Source organism: Maniola jurtina, chromosome 9, assembly GCF_905333055.1.
Source record: "Maniola jurtina chromosome 9, ilManJurt1.1, whole genome shotgun sequence".
Taxonomy (NCBI): Eukaryota; Metazoa; Arthropoda; class Insecta; order Lepidoptera; family Nymphalidae; genus Maniola; species Maniola jurtina.
The window spans coordinates 7,224,102-7,241,515 of record NC_060037.1 but is presented as its reverse complement, the minus strand read 5'-3'; the positions used below and the strand labels follow the sequence as shown (position 1 = coordinate 7,241,515).

The following is a 17,414-nucleotide window of genomic DNA, read 5'->3' as shown; positions in this document are numbered from 1 at the left end:
CACCACACAAATCCTCCAAACCATACTCAATACTACGTTTCACTCTGATTAGGTATATTATAGCAAATTACGGTTTTGTTCCTTGGTTACATTCTATTTAAAAAAAAAGATTTACCTCATTGTACAAGTGTTCATGTTCTTTATGGGACAGCTGTGCGGACGCGGTCGGCAGCCCGAGGTCCTGAGGAGCTGGGGGAGGTCTCTCAGCCCTGGCCTCAGCTAGTCGCAAAGCCGCCAACCGTCTGTTCTCTTGACGCCAGGAAAGAGCCGTGAAGCTCTCGAAGTAGGATCCGTCAGTATCTTGAACCCTGTGAGGAATGTTTAATATGTTATGACGGTGACGTTTTATTAACCGCCGACCTAAAAAGAGGGGTGTTATAATTTTGACGTGTGTATATGTGGCATCGTAGCTCCTTAACTAATGAACCGATTTTATTTTAGGTTTTTATTGTTTGAAAGGTGGCTTGATCGAGAGTGCTCTTAGCTATAATTCAAGAAAATCGGTTCAGCCGTTTGAAAGTTATCGGCTCTTTTCTAGTTACTGTAACCTTCACTTGTCGAGGGTGTTATAAATTTCAAAGCACTTGTTTGCGAGGTAATGACTGAGATGGGACTGAGAGTTAGCAGCGTCACGTACCTACACTGTTAACTCTCAGAACTCATAACCCTCTTGTTTGTGTTTGATCATAAGTTTATCGGTTCCCTCGAAATAGCTAAACTACTCTGATTTTGTTAAGTTACTAATACTTACTACTGATTTCGTATTAGCTTCTTAGTGGACTACTCAGGAAAACTATCAAATAAAACCGGTCAAGTCCGAGTCAGACTCGCACTCGAAAGGTTTCGTACCATATAGTATCTATACTAATAAATAAAATTGGAGTGTCTGTCTGTAATTTCGAAATAACTACCGCATATTAAGGTCATATGGTTATTTGAACGATACTATAACTGAATCACACGTTTTTAAAATTTTTGTCTGTCTGTCTGTCTGTCTGTCTGTTTGAAAAGGCTAATCTTGGGAACGGCTGAACCGATTTTGACGGGATTTTCACCGACAAGTAGAGAATTGACCAGGGAGTAACATAGGCTACTTTTTTAACCGACTTTCAAAAAGGGAGTTGTGTTTTTCTACCTATGTACACCGAAATCTCCGAGATTTCTGAACCGATTTGCGTCATTTCTTTTTTAATCGATAGAGGAACTTTGCGACATTGTTTCATAAAAAATTTGGAGTCCAACTCCTCAATCCTGATGCTGCAGGGGATCTGACCAATCCACGTGGGCGAAGCTGCGGGCATCAGCTAGTAAGATATAAGACTATGTACTTTTGATTTTTTAGGGTTATGTCTCTTCAGAGAAAAAAAAGAATTCTTATCAAAAAAGGATGGACAGACGGATGGACAGTAGAGGCTTTTAATAGGTCCCGTTTGCACCCTTCGCTGGTTAAATAATCGTATAAATCATACAACGAAATATTTCTTAAAACAATAGAACAACCAAGCTCGGAACATTGACTTCCAGAATGCTTCCAGACAAAAGGGATTGATTTTGTTAAAAATTAAATTTTTGTTAAATCGATAGGTAGTATGTGGTAATATTATCTCTGGTCTACGTGAGCCTTATCTGTATTACAAATTTTACGCGAATTCCGGGAAATCAGACCATACGCATTATTCGTACAAAACTCGTATAGCGTAAATACAAGGGTTTCAATTTATCCAGGGGCCAATTATTGTTATTTCGTAGAAAAGGCAGTTTGTCACTACCCATATTATAAATGCAAAATAGTTGTTAGTTAGTTTTTTTTTTTTTTAAACCTACTTGTTGGCTGTTTGTTGGCTTACTAGTTTGTCCTCGAATCACGTCGCAGCGTAGCAACGGATCGGCGTGATTTTTGCAAGAGTATAAGTTAAAGACCTGTTAAGTAACATAGACTACTTTTAATCCCGGAAAATTAGAGAGTTTCCTAATTTTAAAAAACTAAATCCACGTAGACGAAGTCTTCGGCTAACTAACTGAACTAACTGAATTAGTTAGTACAGTTTCAGTAAAGTTCTGCATACTCGTGATATGTTAAGAAGACTTCTCAGTTCATCATCAAAATCAAATCCCATCGCCGCGCGCGCCGGTCCACTACTGAGCACGGGTCTCCTCTCAGCATGAGAAGGGTTTAAAACTTTAAGTCATAGTCCATCGTGCTGGTATTCAGCTTTCCGAACCGGTAGTAGAGTCTTGACATATCAAAAGTGGTACAAGTCCTATATGAAATAAATAAACTCATAATGAAATACATTTATTTTTATTTCCAGGAGTGTGTGGATTGGCAGCCTGCACACTTGACACCATTATGGAGAACTCTCGGCATGAAGGTTTCCTCAGGATGTTTTCCTTCATCGTTAAAGCGGGTGATATTTAATTGCTCTGCATATTAGTAAAGTTAGAGGTAATGCCCGGGATCGAACCTCGGACCTCCGAGCGGGAGGTCGATGTCATTAACCACTAGGGTACCACCGCTATCCGTATAAATCTACTCGTATAATAAGTAGGTGAACCGTTAAAGAAAAAGTGAGTCATCAGTTTCACCTTCGTTCCCCTGACCAATGAGCTGACCGCAAATCATTAATACACTTAAGTACTTAAATTCGTTTAAATCTCATTTAAGTTTGTATTCATTTCTAATCAGCTTAAACATGAACTGAAATAAACATCACGTCGACAAGAATAAGTTAGTTATACCATTCTATCAAAAAATATTATGCCTAAAAATAAATAAAAATCTGTTTTTAACCCCCGACCCAAAAAGAGGGGTGTTATAAGTTTGACGTGTGTATCTGTGTGTCTGTGTATCTGTGTATCTGTCTGTGGCATCGTAGCGCCTAAACGAATGAACCGATTTTAATTTAGTTTTTTTTGTTTGAAAGGTGGCTTGATCGAGAATGTTCTTAGCTATAATCTAAAAAAATTGGTTCAGCCGTTTAAGAGTTATCAGCTCTTTTCTAGTTTTCTTGTAGAAAAGAAGGTTAGATAACCGTTAGGTTCATAATATTATGTCAATAGACAAATGTCAAGCTGTCAAGATGGACGTTGCCTAAATACATAATTATTTATTTGAAAATGATGTTTTGGAAAACTCAGATACTTTGGATCGTCGGGGGTGTTATAAATTTTTAATTTACACTTGTAGAATATACAGGTAAAGCTCTTTTACTTCATACCCCACTTAGTATAGTTATCTTATTTTAAAAATAGAAACACATTCTAATTTTTTATTCTGTGATGTAACCACAAATTCACAGTTTTCGGATTTATTCCTTTACTCGTGCTATAAGACCTACTTTCCAACCAAATTTCATGATTCTAGGCCAACGGGAAGTACCCTATAGGTTTTCTTGACAGACACGGACAGATAGACAGACAGACAACGAAGTAATCCGATAAGGGTTCCGTTTTTCCATTTGAGGTACGGAACATTAGTTTTTAGGGTTCCGTACCTCAAAAGTAAAAACGGAACCCTAAAAACTAATGTTTCTTTGTTTGACCTGTATGCATTCTTATACCACTCATTCGATTGAGTTAAAACTTTGTACAGTTGTAGTTGGAACTTACGGGAAGGGTTCCCACAAGTAGTATCAATGTACAAGAGGTGGCCCGAAAGTTGTTTATAAAAAGACCTACTATCATAAGTCAATGACAAAGACGCATTGCAACGCTTGCCTGACATTTGCTATACTAGTGTTACAAAAACTTTAGAGCACCTACATATTATAAGTTGCTAGAGTTTTGTTCCTTTTTTGATCCATTAATTACCTACCTATCAGAGTCTCATGACTAGGTTCCTGTTCACATTGAGAATAAATAATAATTATTGTCCTTTATGTAGCTAAAATGCCAAAGTACCGTGCCAAAGTTCTTTGTTCCCTACACAAACATGTTACCTATTTGTTAGTTGTTTTCCGTTTCTACAAACAAATATGGATAGCTCTTATAGGATTATCGGGCAGTGGCAATGAAAAATAAATATTGAAAACTATCTGAAGAGGTAGGATTTAAGAACATGTTAAATATAGAGCTATTTATTGAATAAGAAAAAGCTTTTTGAAATTATTTCAGTACTAGAGGATGCCCGCGACTTCGTCCGCATGGATTTAAAGATCCCGTGAGGAATATTATTATGGAATATGGAATTATGGATATAGAGTCAAGTCTTCGAATCGTCGACAGCAGTCTTTTGTGAGTATGCCCTACATGCAATGACGTATGGAGTGGGAAAGTGTCGTAAAACATGGAATAAAATCCGGAATGAAAATTCGCAGCAGAACAAAAGCGACCGATTTAGCTCAAAGGATTATCTAGCTGAAGTGGCAGTGGGCAGGCCATCTCTCTAGCAGAACTGATGGCCTATGGGGCAGACGAGTTCTGGATTGGAAACCGCATACTGGGAAGCGTAGTGTACGACGATGGAGCGATGACATAAAGAAGAAAGCGGGTACCTATCATCAATTTTCAAAGTATGCATAGATACCTATCAGGGGGTTGCTAGGAGAAAAAAAAACTATGTAATGCATAGTAAATATTCATTCACAGATTTCATATCATATCTGTGTACCTACATAGTATGTGCTACTATGCATTGCACGACGACGACTCATCAGTAACCCTATCATATTTATGTATTATGACGTAGATGATCGATATCCAAGCAGAACGTCCCGTCTGTCCTTCGGGCGAGTCATATGAAATTATTTTGCTATTCTCTTACATACAATCGAGTTACCATCCATATTTCTATAAAATATTATAAATTCAAAAGTGCGCCTGTTTGTAACTTCTTTATGCCTCAATTACTGGACCGATTCAACGAAAGGCACAAAGCTTGACCTTAAAGAGCCTAGCACACATTGAACCAATGAACTCGGCCAATGCACTGGTCGAACATAAAGTAGGTACATTAAATATTCGTTAGCACTCTTTTGTGGGTTCTCATGCGAACATCAAAGGACTTTGGTTTAATTTGCAAACGCCGCGGCGCTTCCACATCAAGGAACTTTTTACTGTGTTTCGCATGGTCCAGCACTTGCCGCCTATAGTACATTGAACCAATGTGAATTGGAGCCTTATTTTTTTGGTCTTCAATTCCCTGTCAATTTTGACTCGAATTTAAAATTTCATTTATATGAAATAGTACTGTCTGAATGTCATGAAAGATGGGCTTAGCTTTGCGTTTTAGTTTTCTTTAGGATTCTGTTGTACGTATTACCTATACAGTATACACGATCTGTAAACTAAACTAAATTGACAGGTCTAATTCTTGTGCTATCTTTTTGTAAAGGGCGCATTATGAAAGCGATTTTTTACATTACATTTAGACTTTAGTTCAGAAATTGTAAAAAATAAAATTTTGTCACGATTTCAGTCTTGTTAGGGTTCCGTAACCGAACGGGACCCTATTTCTAAGCCTCCGCTGTCCATCCGTCTGTCTGTCAGTGGGCTGTATCTCGTCAACCGTTATAGGTAGAGAGTTGAAATTTTCAGAATATGTCTTTCTATTGCCGCTGTAACAACAAATACTTTGTAATAAAATGTCTGCCATGAAAATTATAAACATTAAAAGTGGTGTTTCTTGTACCCTAGTTATTTTAGCTAGGTAGTTGTATAATTGATAGTTACCTACGGAACCCTACGTGTGCTAGTACATCTCGCACTTGACTGATTTAAAAAAAATGTTCCAATTATAGATACTACATTATCTGTACACACAGCCTACCCCATCCCAGTGGCTCACATCACGCATGATGGATGCTCAAATACACCGCACCTGTCCTTCACGCTTAATTGGTTCTTCTGTTTATGTTACCCTTTGATAAGCTTTATATATGATAGTGTTGTGTATCCATCGATAAAATATACATACTACTTTAATACAAATATCTTCTATCTATACATAAAATGATTTATCCTGACTGGTCAGTCACTCGGTCGAGTGACTGACTGATCTATCAATGCACAGCACTCCAGTGGCATCCACCGGTAGTGCTGGGCACGATATGACTTAATCTATCGATAAATATACGACCTCGATACAAAGCATTTGAGCAATATACTACTAGTCCTATCCCTTATCTACGCGTTTAAAAAAGACTATCTCTGACTGACCTATCAACGCGCAGAAACTTGAAATTCTTTTTGAGAAAACACTTGAAATCCAGAGCAATAGGTCCCTTTTAAAGAAGAAAAACAATAGTTGAAGAGCGTCGTACATTTTCCCACGTCAGTCATTCTGTTTATGATGATAATTTTTCTCGACGTGGCTTGGGGTTGAAAGGAAAAGTTTTCGTGAACGTAAAGGAAAGCATTGAAATAGACATGATCATTGTTTACGCTGGAAATGGTGAGCCATACAAAATCATAGTTATTTTTTGTGCCACCGAGCGTTCGGGAGTTGAAATTGGTACTTTGTGTCAAATAGTCTTCGTGTTAACACTACATTGATAGATATCTCATCAGTAACATTTAGTTAAGGGCATGCTCAGATGACGCTCACTGCTGCTATCAGCGGCAAAATAGCAAAAATCAAGTTGCATCAAAAAAAAAATAGGCCGGCAATCTCAAGTTCAGAGTACTAATTGCTAATTGTATTAGTAGAAGTCAGTGTAGGTACTTGGGGATCTGAACAAAAGTAGGTAGCTTTTTATTCAGGCGTAAAAGGTAGAGAAGAGAAATGAATAACGCGTGTCATTTTCCTCGAAAGACGTGTACAAGGCAAAGTCAGATAAAAGGTTTTTGTGTATTTTTTAGCTGAAATGAACAAGTTCCATTGAAGTAAAAAAGAAAATAACAGGTGTTTATTTATTTTGTAACAATGACTAAGTAGGTATATTTAAAAACTCGTAGATACGCCCTAACTAATACAGTGTGCCTGTCTGTCTGTATGACTGTAATCGATATGTGACGTCCCGTCGTCGAAGCGTTTAAATGGATGGTCCGATTTGGATGGAGGTTTTCTAAGATCCACATTCCACATTCAAAAATGGGGTAGGTACACTGTACAGCAGGTACGATATTATTATTATAGCAAAACAGTAGTCCAATCTGAAGTTGTAGTATATAAATTTGCACAGGTGATGGACTAAGGATTTAATAGGTACGAGTACGTAAGCCCGGCTACGATCTGTTGTTCTATACACACAATACAGAGACATACGAGTATTATGCCTCGTGTTCAGATTGGACTACTTGTTAATATAATAATACACATATAATATATATTTATATTTACTTTTCATGTACCAAAATTGTATTTACAGTTTTAATAACTTAAGCTAAGTACCTACATTTAAAAATGCTTATCTCTAAACAGTCTAATAATATTGGTAGTGGTCTTTTCCATCCTTTAATTTATATAAAGTCACGCGTAGGTACATTCAGAAAGGACTCGCCATATTTGCTCGTCTTTCTATTTGTATGTAACAATGCAATTTCAAGTTCTGCAGGCTGCTGCCGTCCTGCATCGCTATCACGCGTTGTGTTTGTCCAAGCCTTTATAGTTTACATGATACATAAGTAGGTCGTGAAACGACCTGTTGCACGACCTTGCACGGCTCTCCTCACATTATGACGTACGCACGAGCACCATACCACAGAATCCATACTTCCATAACACTAATATTATAAAGGCGAAAGTTTGTCTGTATATGTGTATATTTGTTACTCTTTCACGCAAAAACTACTTGACGGATTTGTCTGAAATTTAGAATCGAGTTAGATTATACCCTGGATTAACACATATGCTACTTTTTATCCTGTAAAATCAATGAATTCCCTCAGGATTTTATAAACCTAGATATCCACGCAAACGAAGTCGCGCGGATCAACTAGTAGTGGCATAAATGCATTACCCATGTTAAACTTGCATATGACGTAAATAGCGCAACCTTTAAACTAAAGCTCAACTCTAACCCAATAATATCGTTAGCTAACCGACGACGTACCGCTTTAGAGGCTACCTAAATGAATAAATAAACTGTATTGAGGTACCAAGGGTGTAATAATTGAGTTTCTTCCGAGAAAGATATACGCCTGTAGCGACCGCCCTAATTGTTCCCGTTAGGGATATGAAGCAATCACAAAGTGTGTTATCGACAGGACACACATTCTGTATAGAAATTAAATTAGGGTAAAAGCAAACAGTCCGGCTTTTATGGTCGCTTTTCTGGATATACTCGTATCATCAATATCATCATCAATCCATCGATGGCTGAGCACGAGTCTCTTCTCAAAATGAGAAGGGCTTGCCCATAGTCTCTACCACGCTGGCCAAGTGCGGCTTGGCAGACTTCACACACCTTTAACAGGGCTCTCTCCGTCACTCGTTTCATACAATCGTAGTTCCAATTTCATTTGAATATTAAGCAACCAAAGTCCATGAAATTTTGCACACATATTCTAAAAACTAATATCTGTGTCTGTGGTGTTTTAGATTTTTCTAAAAATATGTAGTTTTAAAATTACAGGGGCTCAAAGATTTGTATGATATTTTTTAAGACCGCGTAACTTTGAAACCGAATATTTTAAAAGAAATCTGGAAAACCACAGACATAGATATTAGTTTCTAGAATATGTCTGCAAAATTTCATGGACTTTGGTTGCTTAATATTCAAATGAAATTGGAAATACGATTGTATGAAGCGAGTGACGGAGAGAGCCCTCTTAAAAACATTATGGAGAACTCTCAGGTATGCAGGATTCCTTACGATCACAGAACTTCATACAACAATGTTTATTAACTAGAGAATGCCCGCGACTTCGTCCGCGTGGATTTAGGTTTTTAGGCATCCCGTGGGAACTCTTTGATTTTCCGGGATAAAAAGTAGACTATGTCCGTTCCCGGGATATAGGCTAACCCTGTACCAAATTTCGTCAGAATCTGTTAAACTGTTGGGCCGTTAAAAGGTAGCAGACAGACAGACACACTTTCGCATTTATAATATTACGTATGGATTATATCACAAATTGCAGTTGATTATATCATAGTCTAAATATACAGGGTGGTCAAAAAGTCGTGGATCAAACGCAATAGGGAGATAGAGGAGGTCATTTCCAGCAAAAAAAAATTCTACAGCATGGCCTTATTTAAATTGCCCTAAGAGTTATGAATATTTTTGGGTTTTTTAACAAAATACCAAATTCTCTTACAATTAGACTAATTTAAAAAAAATGTGATAAAAAACAATAAAACAAACGATGTTGTGTCATTACTAGATAATGTATCAGCACTACAAACCTTCTATTGAGGCTCTGGCTACCAAATTACAAGAGCAATTAATTTTTTCCCAAAACTTTTAAAGCGTTACCAAAAATTAAATGTCACTTTAAAAGCGCACTGTGAAAAAAAAATGTACTACGGAAAAGTGACCCTGTATCAGAAAAACTTGCTGATTTAATGCCAATTCAAATGAGGTATAACACATTACTCTTTGTTTCGTAATTCTGGTATTATAATCGTTCTTTCATATCAAGGTGCAAATTTCAGTAGATTAGTTTAATTCAAAAAAAAATTGAAGATTATCATGCTGCTAGTTAAACTGCTAGTTTTTTGTACGTTGGAATGCTAAAAACATCACTGAGCTTCTCACACTTAGTGAAAAGAACAGAAACACTTCACTACCACCACGTGCCAGAACTACCCAGAGCGCCCGTCTTGCAAGTAGTTCATCTTTTCTAGGAAACAAAAGGATAACGAAACTATGCCTCTCTTTCACACTAATCATTCTTCCTTATTCCAACAACGCAAATAGAAAGGATGATTAGTGCGAAAGAGAGGTTAGATCCACGACTTTTTGACCACCCTGTATACAAGTGTAAATTAAAAATTTATAACACCCCCGACAAATGAAGATTACAGTAACTAGAAAAAAGCTGATAACTTTCAAACGGCTGAACCGATTGTCTTGGATGATAGCTAAGAACACTCTCGATCAAGCCACCTTTCAAACAAAAAAAAAACTAAACTTAAATCGGTTCATTCGTTTAGGCGCTACGATGCCACTGACAGATACACAGATACACACGTCAAACTTATTACACCCCTCTTTTTGGGTCGGGGGTTAAAAAAGAAAAGCTAACTGACTGATTCTGACTGAATGATATCAACGACAGTCCAAACTACTGGACGGATCTGTCTGGGCATGCAGATTGCTATTATGAGGTAGATATCCGGTAAAAAAGATTTTTTTTTGAAAAAACAACCTCTAAGGTGGTAAAATAGGAATTTGAAATTTGTGTAGTCCACGCGGACGACGCCACAGGCACAAGCTAGTACAGAATAAAGTACAGACTCCGACCTCGCATTTTTACAGCGAAGCCAGTCTGTCCAAGACCTTATCTAATAATTGAAGCGTCGACGCAGGCTTTCACAAACTTTGAGCGCTCGCTGAATTCAAATGCCTTTTTCGCAATAGAAGGCAAAAACAAAAGCTGTAAACGAATTTAACTGTTCCGCATTTTATTATATTTTCGATAAAAAATTGGCTTTATTTTGCTTTCATATACTAAAAGACTGTCTGATATTCGCGACATTTGTTGAGACTTGAGAAGTCAAAATCACAACTTTCATCATCATCATCAACAGCCAATACGTATCCACTGTTGTAGGTACATAGCGCCAACATTGCCTATCCTTGGGCTTTCGCATCCAATCGAAGCCATTTTTCAGTTTGCTATCGCTCCACCTAGCCGAGGGTGCGGAATCCATGTTCACTAAATTAGTCATTTAACACATCCTTAAAAATAATCTAAAGAAGGTGAGCATTTCCAAAATAAACTACATTTAATAGGGATGATGACTACAAGTCAAATCAGTGACTTTTTATTAAACGTCAAAACGCTCGCTTAGTATGGGAGCTAGTATGAAATACACAGATATTGTGACGTCATAACATTTGACGAAATTTAACGTACTTTTTAACCCCCGACCCAAAAAGAGGGGTGTTACAAGTTGACGAGTGTATCTGTGTATCTGTATGTGGCATCGTAGCCCTAAACGAATGAACCGATTTTAATTTAGTTTTTTTTTTGTTTGAAAGGTGGCTTGATCGAGAGAGCTATAATCGAAGAAAATCGGTTCAGCCGTTTGAAAGTTATCAGCTCTTTTCTAGTTTTCTTATAGAGGTTTTTGTGTCGGGAGATTTTTAAATTTTGAGTTATTAGTTAAAATGGTTAGCAAACTAAAAACTAGCAGCGAATGTGGATTTTAGGAATTTTAGAAGTCAGTCTTTTTCATAATTACTAAGAAATAATTTATTTTTGATCTAGGCATCATCCCCATTGGAAGTTTTAATCAAATATTGTACCCAATTGGAATCCCCCGCTGATAAATTGAGTCATCTAGCTACAGAGTACAGACCTCCTGCTGTTACGCATTTCATTTTGTTCATGGACACCCATTACCCAAATTAAATATTCGCTTTATTGCCACTCGAACGTTGTTTTTAGCTACGACAATAACGATTTTCGTTACATTGTGTAAAACATAAGGATTACAGTTAATTGAATGACAAATGTATATTGTTTGAAACCCTGTAAACGATTTATATACCTACAAGCTGAGCCTTAAGGTTTTCAAAAATCCCGTAAGAACTGTATGATTTTTTAACCCCCGACCCAAAAAGAGGGGTGTTATAAGTTTGACGTGTGTATCTGTGTATCTGTGTATCTGGCTGTGGCATCGTAGCTCCTAAACTAATGAACCGATCTTAATTTATTTATTTTTTGTTTGAAAGGTGGCTTAATCGAGAGTGTTCTTAGCTATAATCCAAGAAAATTGGTTCAGCCGTTTGAAAGTTATCAGCTCTTTTCTAGTTATTACTGTGACCTTCACTTGTCCCCGGTGTTATAAATTATTAATTTACACTTGTTACATAGATAAAAACAAAATAATAATGGTTGGGACTTCCAATGATTTAAAATTCTCGTCAGAACACGGCAAAATGCTTCCTTCCAGCCTCAAGGGGCTGTGATTTCCCCGATACCATTATTTGTCTTGATGGTCTTTAAACTTCAGGGATCTCTCTGGAGCGTGTTCAAATATTTATGAGCGTATCTACCTACTTATATTGTGTGTATTTGCATTACAATTTACACTGTGATTCAGTTGTTTTTTAACCCCTGACCCAAAAAGAGGGGTGTTATAAGTTTGACGTGTGTATCTATGTATCTGTCTGTGCCATTGTAGCTCCTAAATTAATGAACCGATTTTAATTTAGTTTTTTTTCAAAGGTGGCTTAAACGAGAGTGTTCTTAGCTATAATCCAAGGAAATCGGTTCAGCCGTTTGAAAGTTAACAGCTCTTTTCTAGTTACTCTAACCTTCACTTGTCGGGGGTGTTATAAATTTTTAATTTACGCTTGTAGCCGGATATTTTTAACTTACCCGGAATTCACAGAGTTATCAACTTCTGGCCAAGACAGGCGCCTTTTGCAAAACGCCATAGTCGGCTTTTCTTGTAGTTGCGGCTGTCTTGGCACTCGTAAGGAGCCGCCGCGACGTGGCGTAGCCGCAGGGGCAAGGCAGTCCAGGGTGCGTCGACGAGCGTTAAGGGCGGAAGCACCCTCAGTAGGCAGCACGCGGGGAAATCCTGTAATACAAATACCTTATAATATGTACTTTTAAAAAAAAACCGCCCAAGTGCGAGTCAGACTCGCCCACTGAGGGTTCCGTACTCGGATATTTTTTCCATTTTGCACGATAAATCAAAAACTATTATGCATAAAAATAAATAAAAATCTGTTTTAGAATGTACAGGTAAAGCCCTTTCATATGATACCCCATTTGGTATAGTTAACTTTGAAAATTGGAACACATTTTAATTTTTTTTAATGTAACCATAAATTCATGGTTTTCAGATTTATTCCTTTACTTGCGCTATAAGACTTACCTACCTGCCAAATTTCATGATTCTTGATCAACGGGAAGTACCCAATAGGTTTTCTTGACAGACACAACGACGGACGGACGGACAGACAGACAGACAGAAAACAAAGTGATCCTATAAGGCTTCCGGGTTTCCTTTTAAGGTACGGAACCTTAAAAACTCTAACTAGTGACCCGTTCCTGCTTCACACACATAGTTAGAGAGGAACTATTCCACTATACATTGTTTTACAGGTTCTAAGCGCCGTCGACCAAGCGGCCTGGGATTAGCCTGAACAAACACGAACTCAGCGCCACGGGGACTTTATAATAACTATGTATTAAGAAACTTAAAATTATAGATCATATCTACTGTAAAAAAGTAAACTCGTAGAGATTATCAAAAAAGGTAAGTCGACATCACAGGAGACCGAAGAGCTGGCAGCTACCTCGGACAAAGAATTAATCTAGATATTCAAAGGGGGAATGCTGCCAGTATCTTCGGAACCTTGCATAAAGGGACTCCTTTTAATAATATATTTTTTAAGGCTTTTAGTTTTAGGTTCATTGTACTAGTTTTTTTTTTTTTCTGTATAAAACTGTGTAAAGAGATTATTATATTACTAACGAGATGATATCCGCGCTTTCGTCCGCGTGGATTTAAGCTTTTTTAAAATCTCCGGGAACCAACTATTTGGTTTTAAATAAAGCAAAGGGATAAAAAGTAGCCTAAAATTACGTGTCCCAGATCTATCTAGAAAGCTATTTCTGTACCGAATTTCGTCAAAATCGGTTAAATGTATTAGCCGTAAAGCTCACAGACAGACAGATAGACACACTTTACATTTACAATGTTACGAGTAGTATGGATATTTAATCAAACTAAAAAAAAATATTTTTCACTCTAATATTAATCCAAGTTACAGTAACGTTAAGAATGTTATGGTTCTACATCAACCATCATACTATGGAAATCGTCTTCATACATGTTGCTTACTTAAAAAATAAATACTTCATATCATATTAATTACTTGCCTACTAAATATATCGACCAAATAAAAAATCAAAGACATGATTAACTCTCGATGTTCCTTCTGGTCCAGACATCTTGGCGACCTTGTGAAAATTAAATATCAGCATCCTGAATAACCTTTAAATTACCGGTTTAGCGAACGAGATTATCCATAGCTTTCTTGATTGTTTTCTATAAATACGATACCTAGTTTGTTCTATCATCAGTCGGTCCCCATCTGAAAACCAAGATGTTCAAGTTTGTAGTGTTGTGTGCTTTCCTCGCTGCGGCGTCAGCTACCCCCGGAGCGGTGCTCACATCGCTGCCATACGCCGCGCCAGCAGTGGTTCCCGCGCCGGCGCTCTACTCCAGCTACCCTAGCAGCTACTACAGCTACTCACCATCCGTCGTGTCTGCTGCTGCTTTGCCTTACTCCGCACCTTTCGGATACCCTCATCTCATCAAGAAACGCTCTCTTGCTCCTCTAGCTGTAAGCAGCTACATCGCACCTTCCGCATACTTGGGATCTGCTCCTCTGGTCAACTCCTGGACTGGTGCCTACTCGCCTTACGCTGGAACCTACGCCAGTCCCCTGGCCACCACTTACTCGTCACCCCTGTACACCACCGCACATCTGATCAAGAAGAGGTCCGCACCGCTCATCGTGCCTTCAACTTACCTGGCATCTACCCCCTACGCTACTGCTCCCTATGCCGCTGCTCCCCTCGTGGCTTCAACCTACGGCGCCGTTGGCCCCTACGTGTCGACTCCCTACTACTCTGCCGGTCCTCTTGCCTACACGAACTTCATCAAGAAGCGGTCTGCTCCTCTGGACGTCCCCTCGGAGGAATAATTCATCTGATATATCAGACAATATCGAAACTTCAACAATGAAACCGCAGCGTAGCTTTAATGCGATTCTGAAAGATTTTACAACAACTTAACTGTGCATTGTTGAAATAAAATTTGTAAATTTTGTAATTCCGTTTTCTTTTATTTCACACAAGCTGATGCCCACGACTTCATCAGCGTGGATTTACATTTACGTTAAAAAACCCCATGGGATCTTTCTGATTTTCCAGGATCAAAGAAACCTGTCCGTCTCTAGGATACAAAATCAGTTCAATGGTAGGTTTATGTGGGAACAGATTTCAATTACTTTTTTCATAAAAAATATGCCTTCCAGTTTTGAAAAAGGCTGCCTCAAAACCTAATAAAATTTTGTAAGCCGCCATTTCATTTTTTTTTAGTATTTTATTCAAATACAAATTTAAAGAATTTTTATTCAATTAAACTTTTACAAGTGCTTTTGAATCGTCAAAATAATCTACCACTGGTTTGGAATGCCGTTCCTACCGAGAAGAACCAGCAAGAAACTCGGCGGTTGCTCTTTTCAAGTATTCAATAAACAATAATATGCCATACTGTATACAAGCAATTGCAGCGCCGTGTATTGCCGGAGCGAGTTAAATCCAAGCTTTATTGTCATTTACATAATCTTCGATTATATAATAAGCTTTTTCAGGAGCATACTTTTAATACATTTTTTAAACTTGTGTAAAGGCAAGTCTAAAATTGACTGTGGAATTTTATTATAAATAAAATATGACACTCATTCCCACAAATTACTTTTCCACTTTCCTGAGACGGACCGTAGGAGTTGCGAGCCTATTAAGGTTTTTAGTTTGCCTGTCGTGGATTTCACCGATTTTTTAACTAAGAATGTTTTGTCGAACAAAAATTATATTAGTGTAAATATATTGAGAAGCGAAGCGAAGAAGAAGTGAGGTAAGAATACCTATTTCCTTAAATTATACCTTCGTTTTGTTCTAAATTTCATATTGTAGATACTATCTACTGAAAGTATCAAAGAGTATTGTGTAGTTATGCCTTTAGCACACTACTGCATTCGCACGAAATGATTAACGCCTTACATACCGCGTACCACATAAGTACTTATCGCTTCCAAAATGCGTTGCCGTTGCTTTGTTATAGTACCTACGGAGTACGGACAAAGTTAATAATAATAATCAATCTCTCTGTAATCTATCGATTACAAGTAAGTTACTTAGCAACGTTGTTATTTGTTAAAAACATCATTGCAACTTTTGACAAATAACAATTGCTAGCTAACTTACCAACGGATTACAGATTGATTATTTTTTATTAATTTTGGTCGCTAGAGAAGTACTTAAATTGTACATACATTTAAATAAATCATATTATATAGATAGAAAATCAAACTTACAATGTTTTTTATTCCAAAGGCTGATTAGAATCCTATTTAATTGAATCGCCAGTTTTTCCACCAATTGAAAAAGGTCTATCAAAGCTAAGACTAGTTTCACGTTAGTAGTGAAATTATAAGAATAAAAGTTTTTCTTAAACTCTAGGAAGCGAAACTCGGGAAGCGAAAGTCGACGTATTAACCAATCGCGTGCACTCGCGCCGACTGATCAACTAATCGCGTGCTCCCGCCATATGCCAGCCAATCACATCTATGCTCAAGTTGTTTGCTGAACACTATACCTTAGGTTAGAGTACTTCCATGAATTATTACAGGTCTACGGCAACACGCTCCGTCTACCTGTGAGCTTACCTGCACGAACTAGTATGCGTGCGTGTGGACGACAAGATGGTATCCCGCAAGACACTTTACTCTGGCTGAACAATCCAATACGTGAGTGGTATTGGAGTTCATAAGGGGTGGCTGAAGTTTGATAATGGCGCATACTACTTATCTTATTCTTCTCTGAACCAGAACTTTGATCGTTTACCCAAAATAAATAGCAGACATTTCATAAATGCACTGTCTGCAATAAAATTATGAATGAAAAATCTAGGACAAAGCAAAGCTGCCTAACCTGCTATGCTCTAGCACGCTATTGCCGACCCTGTTTTTGAAACAACTTGATAATCGTCATTTTGCCGCCTATAACAGCAGTATTGTGTGAGCGTATTCGGAATCAAATATTAGTTACTAGAGGATGCCCGCGACTTCGTCCGCGTGGATTTAGATTTTTAAAGATCCCGTGGGAACTGTTTGATTTTCCGGGATAAAATGATCCCCATGTCAATTACAGGGACGTAAGCTAACTCGGTCCCAAATTTCATACAAATCGGGTAAGCGGACGGGTCCTTAGGAATCCGTGGAAACTCTTTGATTTTCCGGGATAAAAAGAAGCCTATATCCGTACCAAATTTCGTCAGAATTAGTTAAACTGTTGGGCCGTGAAAAGGTAGTAGACAGACAGACAGACACTTTCGCACTTATAATATTAGTATAGAAGACACCACAAATTCTCAGTACGCTTAGTGGGGCGCTTAGAATCGCCACAAAAAGTAACTGTTATTTTGTATCTGTAGGAAAAATTGACAAAAATTTTCATTCCCTATCCCGAACGAATCGTATTGTTTTTCGGGATCAATTATTGCACCTCGCGTATTAGCTAGTATATCGATAAAATAAATGTTTCCTCCAATTAAAATTTTC

At 37.8% G+C, this 17,414-nt stretch overlaps 2 protein-coding genes across 4 annotated transcripts in view; one reads left to right on the top strand and one right to left on the bottom strand.

Moving 5' to 3' along the window:
* The window catches only part of LOC123867944 (BAI1-associated protein 3), an 88,815-nt gene that overhangs the window by 56,894 nt on the left and 14,507 nt on the right, over nucleotides 1-17,414 (bottom strand). For 2 of the 3 annotated variants that reach the window (XM_045910269.1, XM_045910270.1), the window contains exons 3-4: nucleotides 12,430-12,634; nucleotides 116-308 (exon numbers count right to left, since the gene is read on the bottom strand). In XM_045910269.1, the coding sequence (XP_045766225.1) occupies nucleotides 116-308; nucleotides 12,430-12,634 (398 nt within the window). Of the gene's footprint in view, nucleotides 1-115; nucleotides 309-12,429; nucleotides 12,657-17,414 lie in introns of those variants that run through there. The other variant, XM_045910271.1, reaches the window with a different exon arrangement.
* Nucleotides 13,925-14,902, top strand: LOC123867977. Its single transcript, XM_045910313.1, has one exon. The coding sequence runs from the start codon at nucleotides 14,172-14,174 to the stop codon at nucleotides 14,772-14,774; it is 603 nt and encodes a 200-aa protein (XP_045766269.1). The 5' UTR covers nucleotides 13,925-14,171; the 3' UTR covers nucleotides 14,775-14,902.

Bases quoted from the DNA above. Each gene is read 5' to 3' on its own strand.
- LOC123867977 (XM_045910313.1), top strand. From the start codon at position 14,172: ATGTTCAAGTTTGTAGTGTTGTGTGCTTTCCTCGCTGCGGCGTCAGCT.